Source organism: Maylandia zebra, linkage group LG16 (genome assembly GCF_041146795.1).
Source record: "Maylandia zebra isolate NMK-2024a linkage group LG16, Mzebra_GT3a, whole genome shotgun sequence".
Lineage (NCBI taxonomy): Eukaryota > Metazoa > Chordata > Actinopteri > Cichliformes > Cichlidae > Maylandia > Maylandia zebra.
In genome coordinates, this window is record NC_135182.1 from 23,449,840 (window position 1) to 23,466,578 (window position 16,739).

The following is a 16,739-nucleotide window of genomic DNA, read 5'->3' on the forward strand; positions in this document are numbered from 1 at the left end:
AACAACTTTATCAACACGACCTTAATTTGTCTTGATATTTCCGAATAATTAGTCCACGTTCACACAGACCCGCAACTGATTTGAAGGTTTTTTAACATTCATTTTAAGGACATTTTTAATAGCGTAAGTTTATCGCTAGCTTAGCCACTGAAGCTAATTTCCGGAAGTCATACTGAAATTTTAACAGTAAATGTGACCAAACTTTTTTTTGCAGACTTTCGCTATATTCCATTCAACACTGTGCAAATGGCATGTAATCGAAATTTGAAAATAGCCACAAATCGACCCAAGACCCTCCAGGGGTTAATGCGTGTCATTCCTCATTAGTGGGATTAGGTGTCCCACTTTAGCATTCGTTCCTCATGTCAAAGCATTGCCCCTAATTCTGTTTGGCTCTGATTTTCAAAGTGAATACATGTCTCAAAGAAACGTGTCTGTGATAAACCACCTATGCATCCCTGTTGAAATCCAAAGGCGATTCAAAGCGAGAACGGTGGCTTAAATATATGTTTTAACTGTTTTTTGCCCCTAAATTGAATGGATACAAGAGTCTATGAAGACTATTTATTAAAAATCTTAAAAATAAATCTAGCTTTCTATTCATACCAAATTCTGGAAAAATTATGAAAAACACTTCAGGCCGAAAATATTTCTAAACAAATATCAGCAGAAGTGCATCAAAACCAAAATCCAAGTTTGTTGAGTAAATAGCGTTCAAGAGAGTAGCTTAAACTACATGCCTAAACTATGTGTGCAGTGGACTAAATTTCCACACCACCACTTATGTACACGATATGGCTATATAGGGTTTTTTGCATTGCAAGCTAAAGTAATTAATAAATAGGAAAACACCGAGATATAAACATGTCAAGTTTTAATGCATTTGGCTGCGCTTGGAGTTGCCTAGGAGACAGTGACGCCGCCATTCAAACCCGCGGAGCATGGCATGTTGGGATACCTTCCCCATCATGGCGGGGCATCTAGTTGGCTAACGACTACGGTTAGCATATTCAGTGACTTCTTAGCTTCGGGCAATTTGCATTCATTTGGCATCCTCTACGCGGGAAGCGCAGCCATCCAACATTAACACAGTAAGTTTGCGTCACTGAAAGGGCTGTATGATGAACGAACGAACGAACTAATCTGTTTTGTTGAAAGAAGTAGCAGCCAAGTGATTAGCAAACTAAGCTAACGAGCATGCTATGGCTAGCGGTAATGTCCTCGCTGGAGAGCAAGCGGGCAATGAGCCGACATTGAGGCCGAGGTGTGCAGGCAGTATAGTTGTCTTTTACTGCTTTCGTGTTGCCTAGCTGGTAAGCGTTTAGGTTAAAGGGAATAATAGTTTGACAAACATCGGAATTATTGTTCTTTAAAAGTAAGCTAACGTTAACTAGCAGCAACCAGCTGCAGTCATCTGTGAATGAACGTTAGCTTTAGCTGCGCAGGCCCGACAGCGGCTTATCTAACGTGTTAACGAACTGTCGCAGTTTGAAACTTTGTGTCCCTTGTTTTCGCCATTCATTTAGCTTTTGGTCTGCGAGTACAGGAGGGTTGTATTTCGCAGTTAATCAAAACTGTATTATAATATATCTGTTGCTGAAAGGCCAGCTAAACTAGCTCAAGGTAACTGAATCCAAAAATAATGTGTTCTCTGGCGTTAGCCTTAGCTTTAATAGAGAAACGTAATGTCCACTAAACGTGTTAGCTATTTAACACCGTGTGCATCTTAGCGTAGTATCGTCTTTGTTTTCGTTGAAGTAACCAGTTCTGAATTTATCCTTAAGTGAAGCCTTTACGTCCCGAAATTGGCGTTATTAATAATGTTTGTGAGCATTGGTCCTTTTCGCAGGTTATGTATCCATGCTGGCAAGGACTACTGATGGCTTTGTTAAAGCTTTAGCGTTACAAAACCACTTCGTCCGTGAGTAATGTGCAGAGTTTAATGGAAAGAAAAAACCGAATTAAAATCCTCAAATAAGCAATTGGGACCTGATTGTAAAAGATTTATAGAATCGTTTTTTAGATGTTACTTAAGATGTCCGTTGATCTTAGATTTTGGCTAACGAAGCATTATTGCTTAAAACTACGTGGCTAAGTTACACTGTTGAATACTTTTGAAATATGTTTGCCTTCACATTTCAGATTCACCTTTGTGTGGTAGACGGCAAGGGTAAACTACCTGATTCTGGTTATTATGTGCTAAATGGGTTATGATATTGGCTTATAGTAGACATATTACTGGAAGTGCTAGAAAACTACTTTCTTCAGTAGCGGAATAAAAGAGCGATGTTTTGTTCTTTGGACATGTAAATATTAAAGGATACTCATCTGCTAAATCTGTGTTATCTATGTTGATTTTTCTGGTTGATACTTCATTGTTTATTTCCAGAGTAATCTTGAAGAGTGTTAATTGATAATTTTCCAGAAATATACCAGTTTTAATATGGAAGTTGCTGCTCAAGACAAGGGACTTAAGTGTTAAACGTCAGTCTTTTTAAAAATTAGAGAAATGTAGGAAGATGGCCGTTTGATGGTCTGTTGTTGTTTCACAGTAAAACTTGTGATTAAATATAGGCCAAGCTATTCTGTTTTTCTTTCAGAATATTGTCTGATTTTGATGTACTGGTTTATATCCTTTTTCATAGATGAGCTACCTTAGTTTCCTAGTAGAAGGCTATTCTCAAATAATTCATTTGTTTTGGTAAAATCAAAATCAGTATTAATCGCACCATGGCTATATTATTTGTGAGGGAGCATTAAGTTGGCTTGCCATGGGGACTGGGTAGAGTACACTGTCTTTTTTTTTTTTTTTTCTTTTGTTTTAGAAAAACAGAGCAGCTTTAATCACAGCCCTACTGATTACTTTGGGGCAGTTTTTGTACCTTTGGATAATTGCAGGGGCAAATAAAACACAAGTGTAGTAAAACAAATTTTTCTTCAGACTCATGTTAGGCATTAAGAATATTTCTCCCACGACATTTAAAACCAATTAGATCGGGCTGTTTTTTTTATTAGATACGTGAATACCACTTAAATGGTATTTAGTCATCAACAGTGGTTGACTCATAACAACCAATGATTACTGTTTTGCTCCAAATCAGTAGAAAGTTTTCATCCTTACATGTAGTTTGAGGAAATATTAGCAGTTTCAGTAGCGTTACCAAAATGTATACTAAAGTATGGTGAATCTATACTTCTGTTGGTATGGCATCCGTTTGTTGCTCAAGTTAAATTACCTTTTTCTCTCCCTAGAGTTGAGAGAGGGAACAGCACAACAGTGACATTGAAATAATCTTTTACAAGATCAGCATAACAGCATAATGGAGTGTGCAGTGGACATCCCCTCAGGTAAGCGATGCACAAGCCCCAAAGAGGTCCGAATCTGTTCAGATTTGACTCATTTTGTTTAAGTTTGTTTTTGCCCCACAGATTTCAGTGTTAAAGTGTAAGTATGTGCCTCAGTAAATTTATGTGAAATGAATAAAATATAACTTATATTTATTGTTATCTCTAATTTATGTGAGATTTAAAATAAATGTACAAAAAAATATCAAGTTGCTTTTAATTTCTGTAAAGCTCCATGCTGAACTGGTCTCACTGCATGATTGCGGATGCCTTTTAGTATTCATTTTTGGGATGGATAAACCACAGTATTTGTGCTAGTTTCTCTCCTCTGGTCTTCATTTCACCTTGTGTTTTTCTGTTTCACCATATGCTCCTCTCTTTGTGTAAAGCTCTTTACTTCCCTTTGCACATAGCAAGCCCATTGACATGAAGATAACTAAATGATTAATTAGTCTGTTTACAGTTAATTAGTTATTTTCCCAACAAATAATGATCTGTTCAGAACGAGAGTGACTCACTGGAAACACTGCTTGTTATTAGGCATGGACACAAATACGATCATTGTTGAATATTTGAATAGATAAGATAAGATAGAACTTTATTAATCCCTCGGGTGGGTTCCTCTGGGAAATTCGACTTCCAAAAAAAAGCACAGCAATGACCGAAGTTACAGTTACAATAGTGATTAAATTATTAAAATACAAAAAAAAAAGTAATGGTTTACATGACTGTTCCGTCTGAAAATATTGTTCTTTTGCAATGCTGTGTAAGATGTAATGTCCTATTAGTGCCAGGTGGTGGTAGTATTGATCAGAGCTGTTTACCTATCACTAATAAACAATAAGCAGGCATCTGATTAGTAAAAATGTGTTTACATTGTACAAACAGGAAAATGTAGAACCAAACGCCACTGCAGCTGCCAAAAAGTCGTTTTTTCATCTTGGGTAAAATAATTACCAATAATTAGATCTAGTATTCTCTCAAACAGGTAAAGCTACTATCTAGGTATGCACTGTAATTTGATAGTTGTTTGGGTGGGCTGTGATTGCCAGTGAAAACTAAATTGTGAATGAGATGTCAATCCTTGTATTCCAAGTGTATGGGAAACACAACCTTAAAGCCTGTTGGGAATGATGTAGTTGTTTGGGCACAGGTTTTGCTGCCTGCTGTTCTGTCAGTATCATTGATCAGCTGCTCATCCCATCTACTAGATGCTTGAAACTGGCTGAAGAAGGTTATCAAAACAGACTGAACATTCAGAATATCTCATGCTTCATTATGTTTGACCAGCGCTCTTGAACACCATCTGGCATTCCCCAGAACCATGTACAGAGTTGGTTACAGTTATCCCTCTCTCTAGATGGTTCTAGTTTTCTCTTGAACTGTTTTCACCCAGTGTTGGATTTGATATTGAACAGGATATTCAAGATACCAGCTCCGTGGACACAAAGTCCAGTTTGGAGCACAAAGTCTGTGTGATGTTTTGTTACAAAAGTGTTCGAATTACGCAGGTAATTGTTGAGTGAATTCACAGAGTGTGTGGCCATCACCCTTCCTACTGGGTGCTCTTGCCTTACCAAAAAAAAAAAAAAAAACAACTATACATGAAAAGTGGTAAATTACCCAACATGGTTCTCTGGGTATTGTCAGTAAGTTTTACCCATATTCTATTGCAATATTTCATTTTATTATCGTTGCCCGACATTATACCGGTATTACCGTGAACGGTATGATATGACCCAACCCTAATGCTGGTGCTAACCAATATCTGTAAACTATCTCATAACAGCTTGCTCACAACATTACACTATAAACTAGATGAACCGTACAGAACTAAATGGTATCTGCTTGCTGTAGATTTTTCCTTTTCTGTTTGTCAAAGACTTGTGTAATTTGAAATATTGGATTCCCTGTGCAGGTGAGGGGGAGGCACCTGAGAAAGATGACATGAATGCCAAGGAAGAGCTTGAGCCTTCCCACAAGAAAAACAAGAAACACAGAAAACACAAGAGCAAGAAGAAGAAGAGGCGGAGGAAGGGCGAGAAGGAGAGTAGTTCAGAATCTGGTGCAGAGTCTGATGTTGAGCCTCCACCTCCACCGAGACCTGTCAGGACCACCAGAGCCAGGTTGGAAAAATTTAAAATTCTAAACTAAATGTGAGACTTGATAAGTTGGCACAGTAAAAATTGTACATTACTTAATATTTAGGATTTTTTTTCTTGCATACAAAAGCAATTGATTAATAAAAGTTTCATTTTCCAAAACAAAATAATCAGTTTTGTTATTCAGAAGTGCTTAGATTTCTGTAGTTGACTCTTTGCCGTTACTGTACATGGACTGATTCATGCTTACTCTTGTGCCTTGAAGGCCTACATTTGACCAAGGAAAATCCTGTATTCAAACCATTGGAAATTATTTGCAATCTTAAATTTTAATAAGAATATTTTCTTCTTCCTGCTCCTTTTCACACATGGTTGTAGTGCTTTATTGATAGAAAGTGTGGTTTGTTTGTTTGATCTGTTGTACCAAGTGTGAAATAAATAAATGAAATGAAGATGTGATTGTTCATTATGTAAGTCATAATTGTAGACAAATGTAATCTGACTAAAACAACACATAGACGTTGCATTTTTCTTTTTTCTTTTTAATGCAAGTAGAAATAACTGAAATTGTAAACCACTAAAATAATATAAAAGTTGAAGTTGTTTTAAAAAAGGCCTATATTAAATGGGAAGCTTTTCTAAGAAAAGTCACAAGGTGCCTTTTTTGTTGGGCACAGACTGCACGAATTATAAAGATTTTTGATGGATCTGTTCTCTTTTGATGAGCAGTTTGAGAGGAATCACAACATTTAATCAGCTACCTCAACAACCAATGATCTGTGTCCTCTCTAAACCGTGGTGCAGAACAGACACGTGCACATTATCTGAATTTCCTAAAGGTCTATGTCTACATGTTGTATCTTTCTTTTGTTGGTACCATTCATTCAATTGAAATTGCATGACTGTCTGCATCTCTTTTAAAACACTCATGACAAATCAGTTTTGTCTAAATGAGCCCATGGTTGCAATTAGGCTGACCTCCACTTCAAAGCCAGTTAACAGATCTATACATCTGCGCATAAAAGTAGCAGGTTTTGCCTTTGACTAAAGACTTAATGAATTCTGAATCAACCCAGTGTGCTATTTCAATAAATTTTCACTGTCTGTGAACCTTTTTTGATAGATTAGCTGAATTTTTTTGTTTCAAGTGTGTTAATTTTTTTTTTTTAGCAGATTAACAAAGAAAAATCTCTTTAACTTAGTTTTTGTTGTATTTTTAGTGCCAGACTGGCAGCAGCTGCAGGAGTTGGAGACCAAGGAATCAAGGAAGAAAGCAAAAAGGATCCAATTACAGGTAGGAGAAAGTCAGACATGGCTATAATTGATAATTGCTTAAAAAGCAATGGTGTAATGTCAACTTTTTTTTTTTGTCTTCTTTTTCTTTCTAAATTGTGATTTTCTTCAGATCGTATTGATACAGAGGGAGAGACAAAATCCAAAAAACAAAAAAGGCATGCAGCTAAAAAGAAGAAAAAAAAGAGAAAGAAAGATGAAAAGCAGGAAAGGAAATCCCCATCTCGCTCCCCTTCTGAAAGCAGCTCTGCCTCAGGTTCAGACTCTGAAGGTGAAGGAGGCAAAGCATCTGGTGGTGGTAAATACTCTCCAGCTGTGGCATCTGACCTCAAAGAACCAGTATCCAGACTGGTTCCAAAAGGCAAACGAGGGGAGGAGAAACCCCTTCCCATCATTGAGCAGAAATCTGAATTGCTTGGAGTCAAAAAAGAAGAGACATCAGATATCGATGTGCCCACAACTGAGGCGCAGGACAGTAACATTAATGAATTGGAGGAGAAGCCTATGAGATCACCCCCTGTAGACCAGGAAGAGGCAGTCCAGATGGCAACAGTTAAAACAGAGTGCAGTCAGGGAGATGGTACATTCAGCCATGCCCAGGAATTGCCTGACATAATCCCAAAACAGGAAGGTGCTGCTCAAAGAGATGACCCAGTACTGAAAGATCAGACAAATTCAATTCAAGGGGCGAAAGTCACGGAGGATGAATTGCGTAATTCTCCTTCACCTTCCAGAACCGTAGAAATAAAGAAGAGTGAGTCAGGCCCAAGTCGGTCACCATCACGTAGTCCCAGCAGGCAGGAGTCTCAGACAACATCATTAGTGAAAGAACGGTCAAGAACCCATTCCAGGTCAACCTCAAAGGGAAAACGATCTGCAACTCCTATAAAGCACGCCCGTTCTCGGTCCCGCTCCGAGACCCCTAAATCCCAGACGAAGTCACTGTCTCCCCCCCGCAAGTCTCCGAAAAGAGTAAGCCGTCGGTCCCGATCTACTTCTCACTCTGTCACCCCTAAAAAGAAAGTGTCAAAGTCTCCAAGGAAGTCCAGGTCTCCGAAACGGCGGAGGAGTTCCCTATCTGTTTCCCCAAAGCGTCGTCATCCTTCTCCGTCTCCAAAAAGAAAGATATCACGGTCCCCTAAACGTGACAGGCGGAGGTCACCATCTCTATCTCGGTCTCCGAGGAGAAGTCGAAGGTCAAAGTCTCGTTCCCGTGGAGGCACGCGGCACTCCAGGACCCGCTCACCTCGCCGTGGGGGTGGAGTTGGCAGACGTTCGCTGTCACGTTCAATCACTAGACCACGCCGCTCCCACTCTAGATCCAGACGTCCCTTTGGCCGCTCCAGATCACGATCACCAGCAAGACGTACTGGAGGGAGACGCTCCAGGAGTCGATCCTTGTCTCGGCGCAAGCGATCACCACTCCCCAGATCCCGTCGTTCAAGATCTCGGTCGGTCCGCAGGAGCAGACGAACTCGGTCACGTTCTATTGTAGTGCTTAAGCGCAGTCGTCGCTCCAGATCCAGGAGTCCCCGCAAACGAACAAAATCCAGGACCCCTCCCTCCAGACGGCGGTCTAAATCCCGATCTCCAGTCAGAAGGCGCTCTCGTTCCCCTGCTAAGAGAAACCGTTCACCACCACGGTCTAGTAGACGGTCTAGGTCTCGCTCATTGACTCGAAGACACCGGTTAAAGTCACATTCACCACCGCCTAGCAAAAGGAGGTCCAAAACTCCGAGGAAGAGTGGAAGAAGATCAAAGTCTAAATCTGAGTCTGCCGACTGCAGGTCTAGGTCTGAGTCAAGTGGTGGGCTTTCTGACAGCTCATCTCCAGCCAGATCCACATCTCCTTCCCCAGTTAAACAGAAGAAGCCCCCCTTGCTTAAGGTTGCTGGGGAAAATGGAGGACTTGCAGCTACAGAAGGTGAGACCTTTTCCCTTCAAAATATTTAAGTAAGCCATTGAAACCAATGTTTTTCTCCAGATGTTTTTATCTTCATATAAGTGTCCCAATTCATGTATTGCCCATTAGATTCAAGTAATCAATCATTTAATTGATTGATTGGTTTAGTTTATGCAAATGTGCATATCTTCATATGATATGTCATTGACGTTGCAGGTGCTTGGAAGCCAGTACTCCCAGCAACATCTTCCAGCTCTGAAATTGGGAATTCTTCAGAAAAGTTGCAGGATGAACTTGTTAATCAGACAAGTTCAGATTCTCCTCAAAAAGGGGGAGATGTTTCCAGGTCCAGGTCTGTTTCTCAAGAGCCTGGCACTGGCACGGATGGGTCAGATTGTTCGGAAGGCTCAGATGAGGAAGTGGAATCTCCAGTTAAAACGGGATCCAAAAGCCAGAGAAGCTCCTCACGTTCAGCATCTCCAGAAGTACAGAAAAAGCAGCTTTCCCCATCTCCCTCACCTGCGGAGCACAGAAAACTTTCTCGTTCAACTTCATCACCTCGGCGTTCAGCATCAAAGTCTACATCCAGAAGAAAACTGTCCAGGTTTGTTTTGTGGTATTACATGATACCAAAATAGTAAACGAGAGAAATCTCTCCCTCTTGCTTGTTCTGTAGTTGTTAAACTGTTGGACTGTGTACAGATATTAAATGTGAGTACAGTGTACGGTTATCAGTCTTATCATTTACCTTCCCTTAGGTCCAAGTCTCCAGTGAAGAAAAGAGAATCTGTTTCTCCATCAGAGAGGAAGAAGCGGCGGTCCAAATCTCGGAGCCCTGCACGTCGTCGGAGATCAAGGTCACGGTCTGCCACGCGACGCAAGCGCTCACGGTCCAAGTCACGAACCAAAACGCGCCGGTCCAAGTCCCGTTCTGCAACCCGCAGGAGGCGATCTCGTTCACACTCACCAAATCCCAGAGGAAGGAGGAAGTCCACAGAAAGGAGTAAGCGCTCTAAGAGTCGCTCCACTGGCCGCAGAAAAAGGTCCAGATCAGGAGATAGAAGCAGGCGATCCAGATCTCGTTCACCGGATCGTAGACGCAGGTCAAGGTCGAGGGGTCGAGGGAGGCGCCCAGTATTTCGCAGTCGATCCTTTGACAGACGAGACAGGTGGAAGAGGGAACCTAGCCACTCTCCAGTTCTCATCCTCCGCAAACAACGTCGCTCAGGTTCCCGGACACGACGCAGCACCAGCAAGACTCCTCCACGGCTGACTGATCTGGGTAAGACATTTTGATGTCATATTTCTAAACATTTATGCAACGCGTTTACGTGATTTTTCTTTTTGTGCTCCACATATGCAAGAGGTTTTGTTTCTTAATTCCATTTGCTTTATCTAAGCTTCCTTTGCCCTAATGTGTTTCCCCTCATTCTGTCAATCTTTTACCCTCCTTTCCTCAGATAAGGATCAGTTGCTCGAGATAGCCAAGGCTAATGCTGCTGCCATGTGTGCCAAGGCCGGGGTTCCAATTCCTGAGAGTCTTCGACCAAAAGCCATCCTTCAGCTCCCTCTGCCTACTCCATCTCCTTCCCCCATCTCCTTACCTTTACCTTTGCCCCTTCCAATGGGCATGGGAATGCCAAACATGCCGAATATGCCCAACATTGGTCCAATGGGGTTACCAAATATTCCGGGAATACCCAGCATGTCAAACATCACTATGAGTGCTGCTGTGGCAAGTATGACAGCAGCTACTATGACCGCTGCCTTGACCAACATGGGTGCCCTGGCGGCCATGCCTCCCCTTGCTCCACTTCCTACAATAACTAACAAGCCTCCCCCGTGCCTTGTCCCACCAACACCATCTCTTAACCTGGACCACATCGAGGAAGCCAAGAGGAAAGTCACTCAACAGGCTAACATACATACCATCAAAGAGCTTACTGAGGTAAACGTGTGGTTTTGCTTCAGATTTTGATTGACGTTGCTGTTTTTCTGAAATCATGTGGAACAGAAAATATTGTAGTGCAGTGTTTTTTTTTTTTTTGTTTTTGTTTTTATTTATTAATTTTTTTAAATCGTTCAAGGCTTTAGTACATTTATCTTTTTATTTGAGTAGGTTTATGTCTATTGAAAGAATAATGTGTTGGATATAGCCATCTAAAACAAATCACAGTAAGTGCAAATTGAAAGCAGTTAGAATATTAAATATTTGACATAGTGACATAATGTTTTTCAGGGTTCATTTATATTGAGGTGAAGTTGTTTGTCACCATGCAAAGAACACAATGGAATTTCTTTTGCTTGTGTTTTCTACTTTTGAACCCCATAACATTTCTGTAATGGTTCATATATGTAAAGTATGGACCATTCTTTACCTGATGTTTTTTTTTTGTTTTGTTTTTTTTTGTAGAAGTGTAAGATGATAGCAAATAGCAAGGAGGAGATGGCCACTGCTAAACCACATGTCTCAGATGATGAAAGCTAAACACCCCAACCCTCAAGGTAAATGTCTGTCTTTATTTCATTTCTATATTAGTCTGTACCTTCGTCTTTATTAGGGCTGCCACAAACGATTATTTTGATAGTCGACTAGTCACCGATTATTTTTGCGATTAGTCGACTAATCAGATCATGCATCCATTGAATGTAAAACGTACAGCTTATTGCACCAGCATGCATCTGCTCTTATATAACAATCATTAGCTTACAGTTTTAAGTGTTTAAGGTATGTGCTAACTAAAAATAAAGACAGGATGATAGTTTATTAAATTTTAATGAAGTTTGCAGATTGTTTCGGTGGAGTTTAATAAACTCAGCCGTCTGCTCCTTGCTATCTAAAATATAACAGGACACTGGAGTATATTCTTGAGCGTCTCACACTTCTGATACCGTAATCAGTTGTCTGCTTGACGTTTATTCAGCTGTGTAAAAACTATAACTTTAATCTCAGCCTCAGATTTACTCAGGGACAAATAAAATACTGAAAAAAGCCAAACAATAACATTTTTAAGTTATCTAAGTGACTTATATATGTTTAACCTGAGTAGCGAAAGACAGCGGTGGGTTTGAAAACGATTTGCCGGAAGTCCGGTGTTCTCACCGGCTCTAGTGAGCCTTGAACCTCGGCTAGCTAATGAGCTAGTGGGTAACAGACGTCTCCGAAAACGGAGCGCTTTTGAAAATATGTGGTGTCTGATAAACTGAGCAGATGTTTGAAGTTTACACAGCTACATTCTCGTCTGAAAATATGTTAAACATTTATTTTGTGACCCAGAAAGAATAATAAGAGTAATATTAAAATTAACTAGCTGCCGCCATTGTTGGAAACTGAGCAGGGCTGCGATGGGCCGCGCTATGAATTCTGGGACACAGTTTCTTCTTCTTCAGCGTTTAATGGCAGCTGGCGTCCTTGTACATGCAATGCTGCCATCTTCTGTTTCAGTCCGTTATTACACTCTTAAATCCTACTACTTATTCCTGCGTCTTTTGGGATCTTACAAAGCTTCCAACGACACGTCGACTATTAAATTAGTCTTCGACGATTTTGATAGTAATCGTGGCAGCCCTAGTCTTTATATTAATTTCATAAATTATACATTATTCTCCTGTAGGTTCCTCATTCTGCTATGTGCTGCAACACCTTTCAGCAGCTTAGTCATTAGGCTCCATCAAATAAACTTTTTAAATTTAATTTTTATATAATTGAATGACACAAAGTTATAGCCCATCAAATGTGAAGTGTCCGTGTTGTACATTCAGAAAGGTGTAGCATTCATTATTTTCTAAGGAATGACTTGTAAACTCTTTGAAATTATAAACATTTTAAAAGTGATAATGAATAATGTGTCTGGTTTTTATCTGACTGTTTGCTGTGATTAGTGTGGGCTGATTGTTTGTCCATAATTGTGATGAAGTCAGGCCTCATTTACAAGTAATCACTTTAAAATCTTGGCAATTCCAAAGAGTTCACAAGTTCTTTGTTTTACGGTAACTACATTACTAAATCACTAAAGCCAACTGCAATTTCAGCTTTAAAATTGCACATTTACTATTATAGCTGCTCATCTGACAGTTGAAAATATAAATTTTACTTTTGTTCTTGTAAATGACACCATTTGTGTTCCCCATAGCAACGGAGACCTCTAAATATGTTATTTTTGTTCATGCAAATATTTAGGCACTAGGTCATACATTAGCCTGGAAAGGCATGCAGCTTTTAGTCTATAGCTGGTGGACAACAACTTGTGCACTGCCAAAACGCCTTGAGTGGAGCGCCCCCCTCTAATATTAGTACTAATTTAGAACACAAGCACGTCAACATCAGTAGAGCTATTATAGTTTAAGCTCACAGGGTATACGGACCTGAGAACAGCTATACCAAACCAAATAATTCAGAAAAAATAAATGCACATTACAGCCCTGTTTTTGTGCATAGATGGTGATCATTTAATCAGTTTTGTGATTTTTGTCGATTATTCAAACTAGACAAAATACCATACATTTATATTTTCCTCTGTCTTTGTCTCTATACAGCCTCTTCCCTCGAAGGACTGAAGGAAAACATTTTTTGTCTTTTCCCCCCCAAAAGGACTTTTCTCTCTGTTAGACAGATGACTTGGTTGAGTGGAGGAGCACTGTAGTTGTCATACACAACATAGGAGTACTGGCCACTGCCCACTCTGCTCCCCGGTTTGTAGGAGTGAGATACAACCAGACTTCCACCTGTGATGCCACTGAGAAAACTGGGGACTCTGGGGCGTGCAACAGTTGGACGACTGTACTGTGTGTGTGTGCGTGTGTGTTTGTACATAGTGACTTACACCACCAACACCTCAGTGTTTCTGCTTATGCAAGCAGTCACTGTTGTAAAGACTGAAGAGGAAACAAACCAAACTAGTGGCGCAAGTGTTTTTGTAAACTGCCTCCAAATTTCTCTACATTTGTTTTACCTTCATGCTTTCTTAAGAATTGTGTTCAGTGGAGACTGTTTCCTTGTTCTGCTGTATTTTTCCCTCGGTTATCTCTAGTCCCTGATTTTATAAATAAATAATGCATATTAAGGTAGAGATAGTAGATCCTCACGTGTTTTAATAAGCTTGGATCTCCAGGGTGTGTGAGTAACCACAGGTTCTTTTGAAGGAAAGAGTCATTTGAATATATAGGTTGCCAAAAAAAAAGAGTGCTTGAATTGTGGCAATGAAAAAAAGAATTTCATTTCACTAAACATGACTAATTCAGTTTGTACTGCCCTGGGTGTTCTCCCCCTCCCCCCTGTTTTTATAGCACCAAGCTGATCTTTGATTCTGTCCTGGTCTTTCATTTGGGCTTTGTTGGGATGTTTTGAACTTAGGAACATGTTTTGCTTCAAATTTTGAAAGGGGAGTTTATTTTTCCATCAGTATGGCAACAAGTGCCATTTGTCAGGCATGACAAGCAGTCGAGATTGATGGGCTGTCTTAGAGGTACTTAAGACAAGTGGTGAATATCCTATATTTAGATCACAGGCAGAAACGGTTGAGAAGGTTTCCTGATGAGAAAAAAGAGGGGTGCATATTCATAGAGTTCATCAGTACAGGTTTATCAGGTTTTTAGTTTACACATTTAAATGTCAGTTGTTTGTGTTTATGGGCCTTTTTTTTAAGAGGCAGACATGGCATGTCAGTACCAAGAAAGGTATGGTTGTATTGTACTGAGCTGGGGTTAGCGCATGGTTAATACTGTAGAATGAGTTGACGATGCTCTGTTTTTGTGTATTTGACAATCAGGTTATTTCTCTCAATATGCTTGTTTTGAAGAAAGAACTGTAGCTGCTTGAAATGTACACGTCTTGTACTCAGGTGGCAAATACAAGTGAATTGATATCAAGAAAAGTGTATCGTGCAAACATGAAACGCCCAACAAACCCTTTTGATTTAATTTCATCACATTTAATATTTGCTTTCCATGTAAATGCTATTACATTATCCTGTATTATGTGGGCCGGGAAAACATGTTTCATAGAATTAATTTGTCCCTAACTGAAGAACAAAGACAAACTTGGTGCTCTTGGGAAAACTGACAGGGACGAGCTTCTTCTTCTTCTTCTTCTTCTTTTTTTTTTTTTTGCTGGTTTTACAAAAATCTTGCACTCATAATTCATTTGTTTTCATTAGAGGGAGGAATATTCCTGAATCCATCTGGCTTTGTCTTCCTCCCATGCCCAGGGCTGTTTAACTGTTGGAGGGAATCTGAAAGTTTTAACAAGACTTATTCGGTTGACTTGATCCCTGAGGTAGCTATTTTAATGAAAGAAAAAAACAAGGTGATGCATTTTAGGATTTTTTCTTTTTCTTTTTTGGTCATTTGAATATTACATCGCTTGCTTTGTACATAAATGTGTCGATGATTATTAAAAACCTCAACGATAAGTACTTCTGATCTCCTGTTCTTTGTTGACATTAGTCATTTTTATGTGGATCTTAATTTCTGGAGAAATTTCCAGTGACATCATCATCATTACAAAACATTATTTTGAATATTACAAGAATTAGTATAAATATTAACTAGTAAAGCTTCCCATAGAGGGTGCGTGCATTTTCAGCTGCAAGCTGTGCTGTACTAACATGCATCGCAATAAATAAATTTTAAAAAAAAATTATCCACAGTTTATAGTGTTTGTGTGAAGAAATTTTCCGTTGTGATTTTAAAGGTGTGTGGCGATACACTGGCATGATGGGTGATTTGAAGTGGATTTAACACATCTTGTTCATACTTAAGCTAGAGGTTTTGGATATGTAGAAAAACGAATGGATACTAGTACTACTATTTGGCAAAGCGATGTGAACACTTGGATGCATAAGTAGATGACATTGTTTAAAGAAATTGATTTTGTGTCTTGTATTGCATGGTAAGAACCGCCCTTAATGAATTAAATTCTCCAAACTCTGAAACAATGCACTGCTCAATATTCCATCAAATGTCTCTTGGTTCTGTCTAGTGGAGTCAAAGACTTCTCTCTAAATTTACCAGTTTGCGGGGGTGTTTTTAAATATATATATATTTTTTAAGGGAAGGGAACAGCATGGTTTAAATGATCTCTACTGAATTTGTAGTCATATTAAATTGTGGTGGCGATGTAATTGTGTGGGTGATGTTTTCTTGGCACCCTTTTTAGCCCTTTCGTATAAACTGAGCATAATTTAAACATCACAGAATCCTTGTTACTGATAAAGTGTCTGTACACATACAAGGAAGAGGGCTCCGGATATTTCTTTGGTCTCAGTGTACTACATAATAAACAACAGCAACTAAGTGTTGTTGCTGACCATGTCCATCCCTCTGTGACCACAGTGCACCCATTTTTGGTGGAAACATATTGAAAATAATAACACCTTCCTAAAATGTGGGCATGACACTTTTTAAAGAAAAATGCAATTATATTAAAGTGATAGAATTCAAGAGAAATTGCCAAGTTATATGAAAAGAAACATCAAATTTATATGGTGTGAAGCCGGTGCTGACACATCAGTGCTGTGTTGATGGCAGAAACCTCCATAACAGGCTACGCTACGTCCAGATGAACAGAATCAACTTTTTGGGATTTCCTTACCCTGATGATTGAGCATGGTTTAAGACACTCCATAATAGGGATACGTAGCGATGGAGCTCAACTGCACAGTCTATACAAGTTATTGATTTGGAAGAGTGTTTGTTGGTGTGTGAGCAGTTTGTATTTTCTCTGTTTTAAAAAAAAAAAAAAAAAAAAAAAAGATAGATAGATAGAGATAATGATAATGTTTGAACTGGGCTTGTGCTACTATATCCTCAATGCTTAGATAATTAAAATGCCCTTTCAGAAAATGATTTAGGGCAGAAAAAAGCAGTAGTTATAAATCTCTCCTATAAGTGGTGCACTTTCTCTTTATTTCCACTGTACTTTCATCGTGGAAGTTTTGACACTTAAATCAAGAAACATGAAGTCTGTGAAATCACGCACTCCGTGATTTGCGACAAATGCCCTTAAAACACTAATGTGAATCCCTAAATATTGTGTAGGAACTGCATTAACAGAAGTTTGTTTGGGAAGTGACACTTGAAATATTATTTTTAGTATG

General features: G+C 39.4%; 1 protein-coding gene across 2 annotated transcripts; it reads left to right on the forward strand.

Annotated features, from left to right (window-relative positions):
• The first annotated feature begins 932 nt into the window (after nucleotides 1–932).
• sona (SON DNA and RNA binding protein a) lies at nucleotides 933–15,053 on the forward strand. Of its 2 annotated transcripts, none has more exons than XM_012920292.3 (10): nucleotides 933–1,091; nucleotides 3,253–3,348; nucleotides 5,264–5,471; nucleotides 6,668–6,741; nucleotides 6,853–8,664; nucleotides 8,860–9,247; nucleotides 9,402–9,925; nucleotides 10,104–10,591; nucleotides 11,057–11,148; nucleotides 13,180–15,053. In XM_012920292.3, exons 2-9 carry the CDS (start codon nucleotides 3,321–3,323, stop codon nucleotides 11,129–11,131), a joined length of 3,597 nt encoding a protein of 1,198 aa, XP_012775746.1. In that variant the 5' UTR covers nucleotides 933–1,091; nucleotides 3,253–3,320; the 3' UTR covers nucleotides 11,132–11,148; nucleotides 13,180–15,053. The 2 variants fall into 2 exon arrangements, with proteins under 2 accessions (XP_012775746.1, XP_014263758.1); XM_014408272.4 differs by lacking the exon at nucleotides 933–1,091 and adding an exon at nucleotides 1,208–1,313.
• The last annotated feature ends 1,686 nt before the right edge of the window (nucleotides 15,054–16,739 follow it).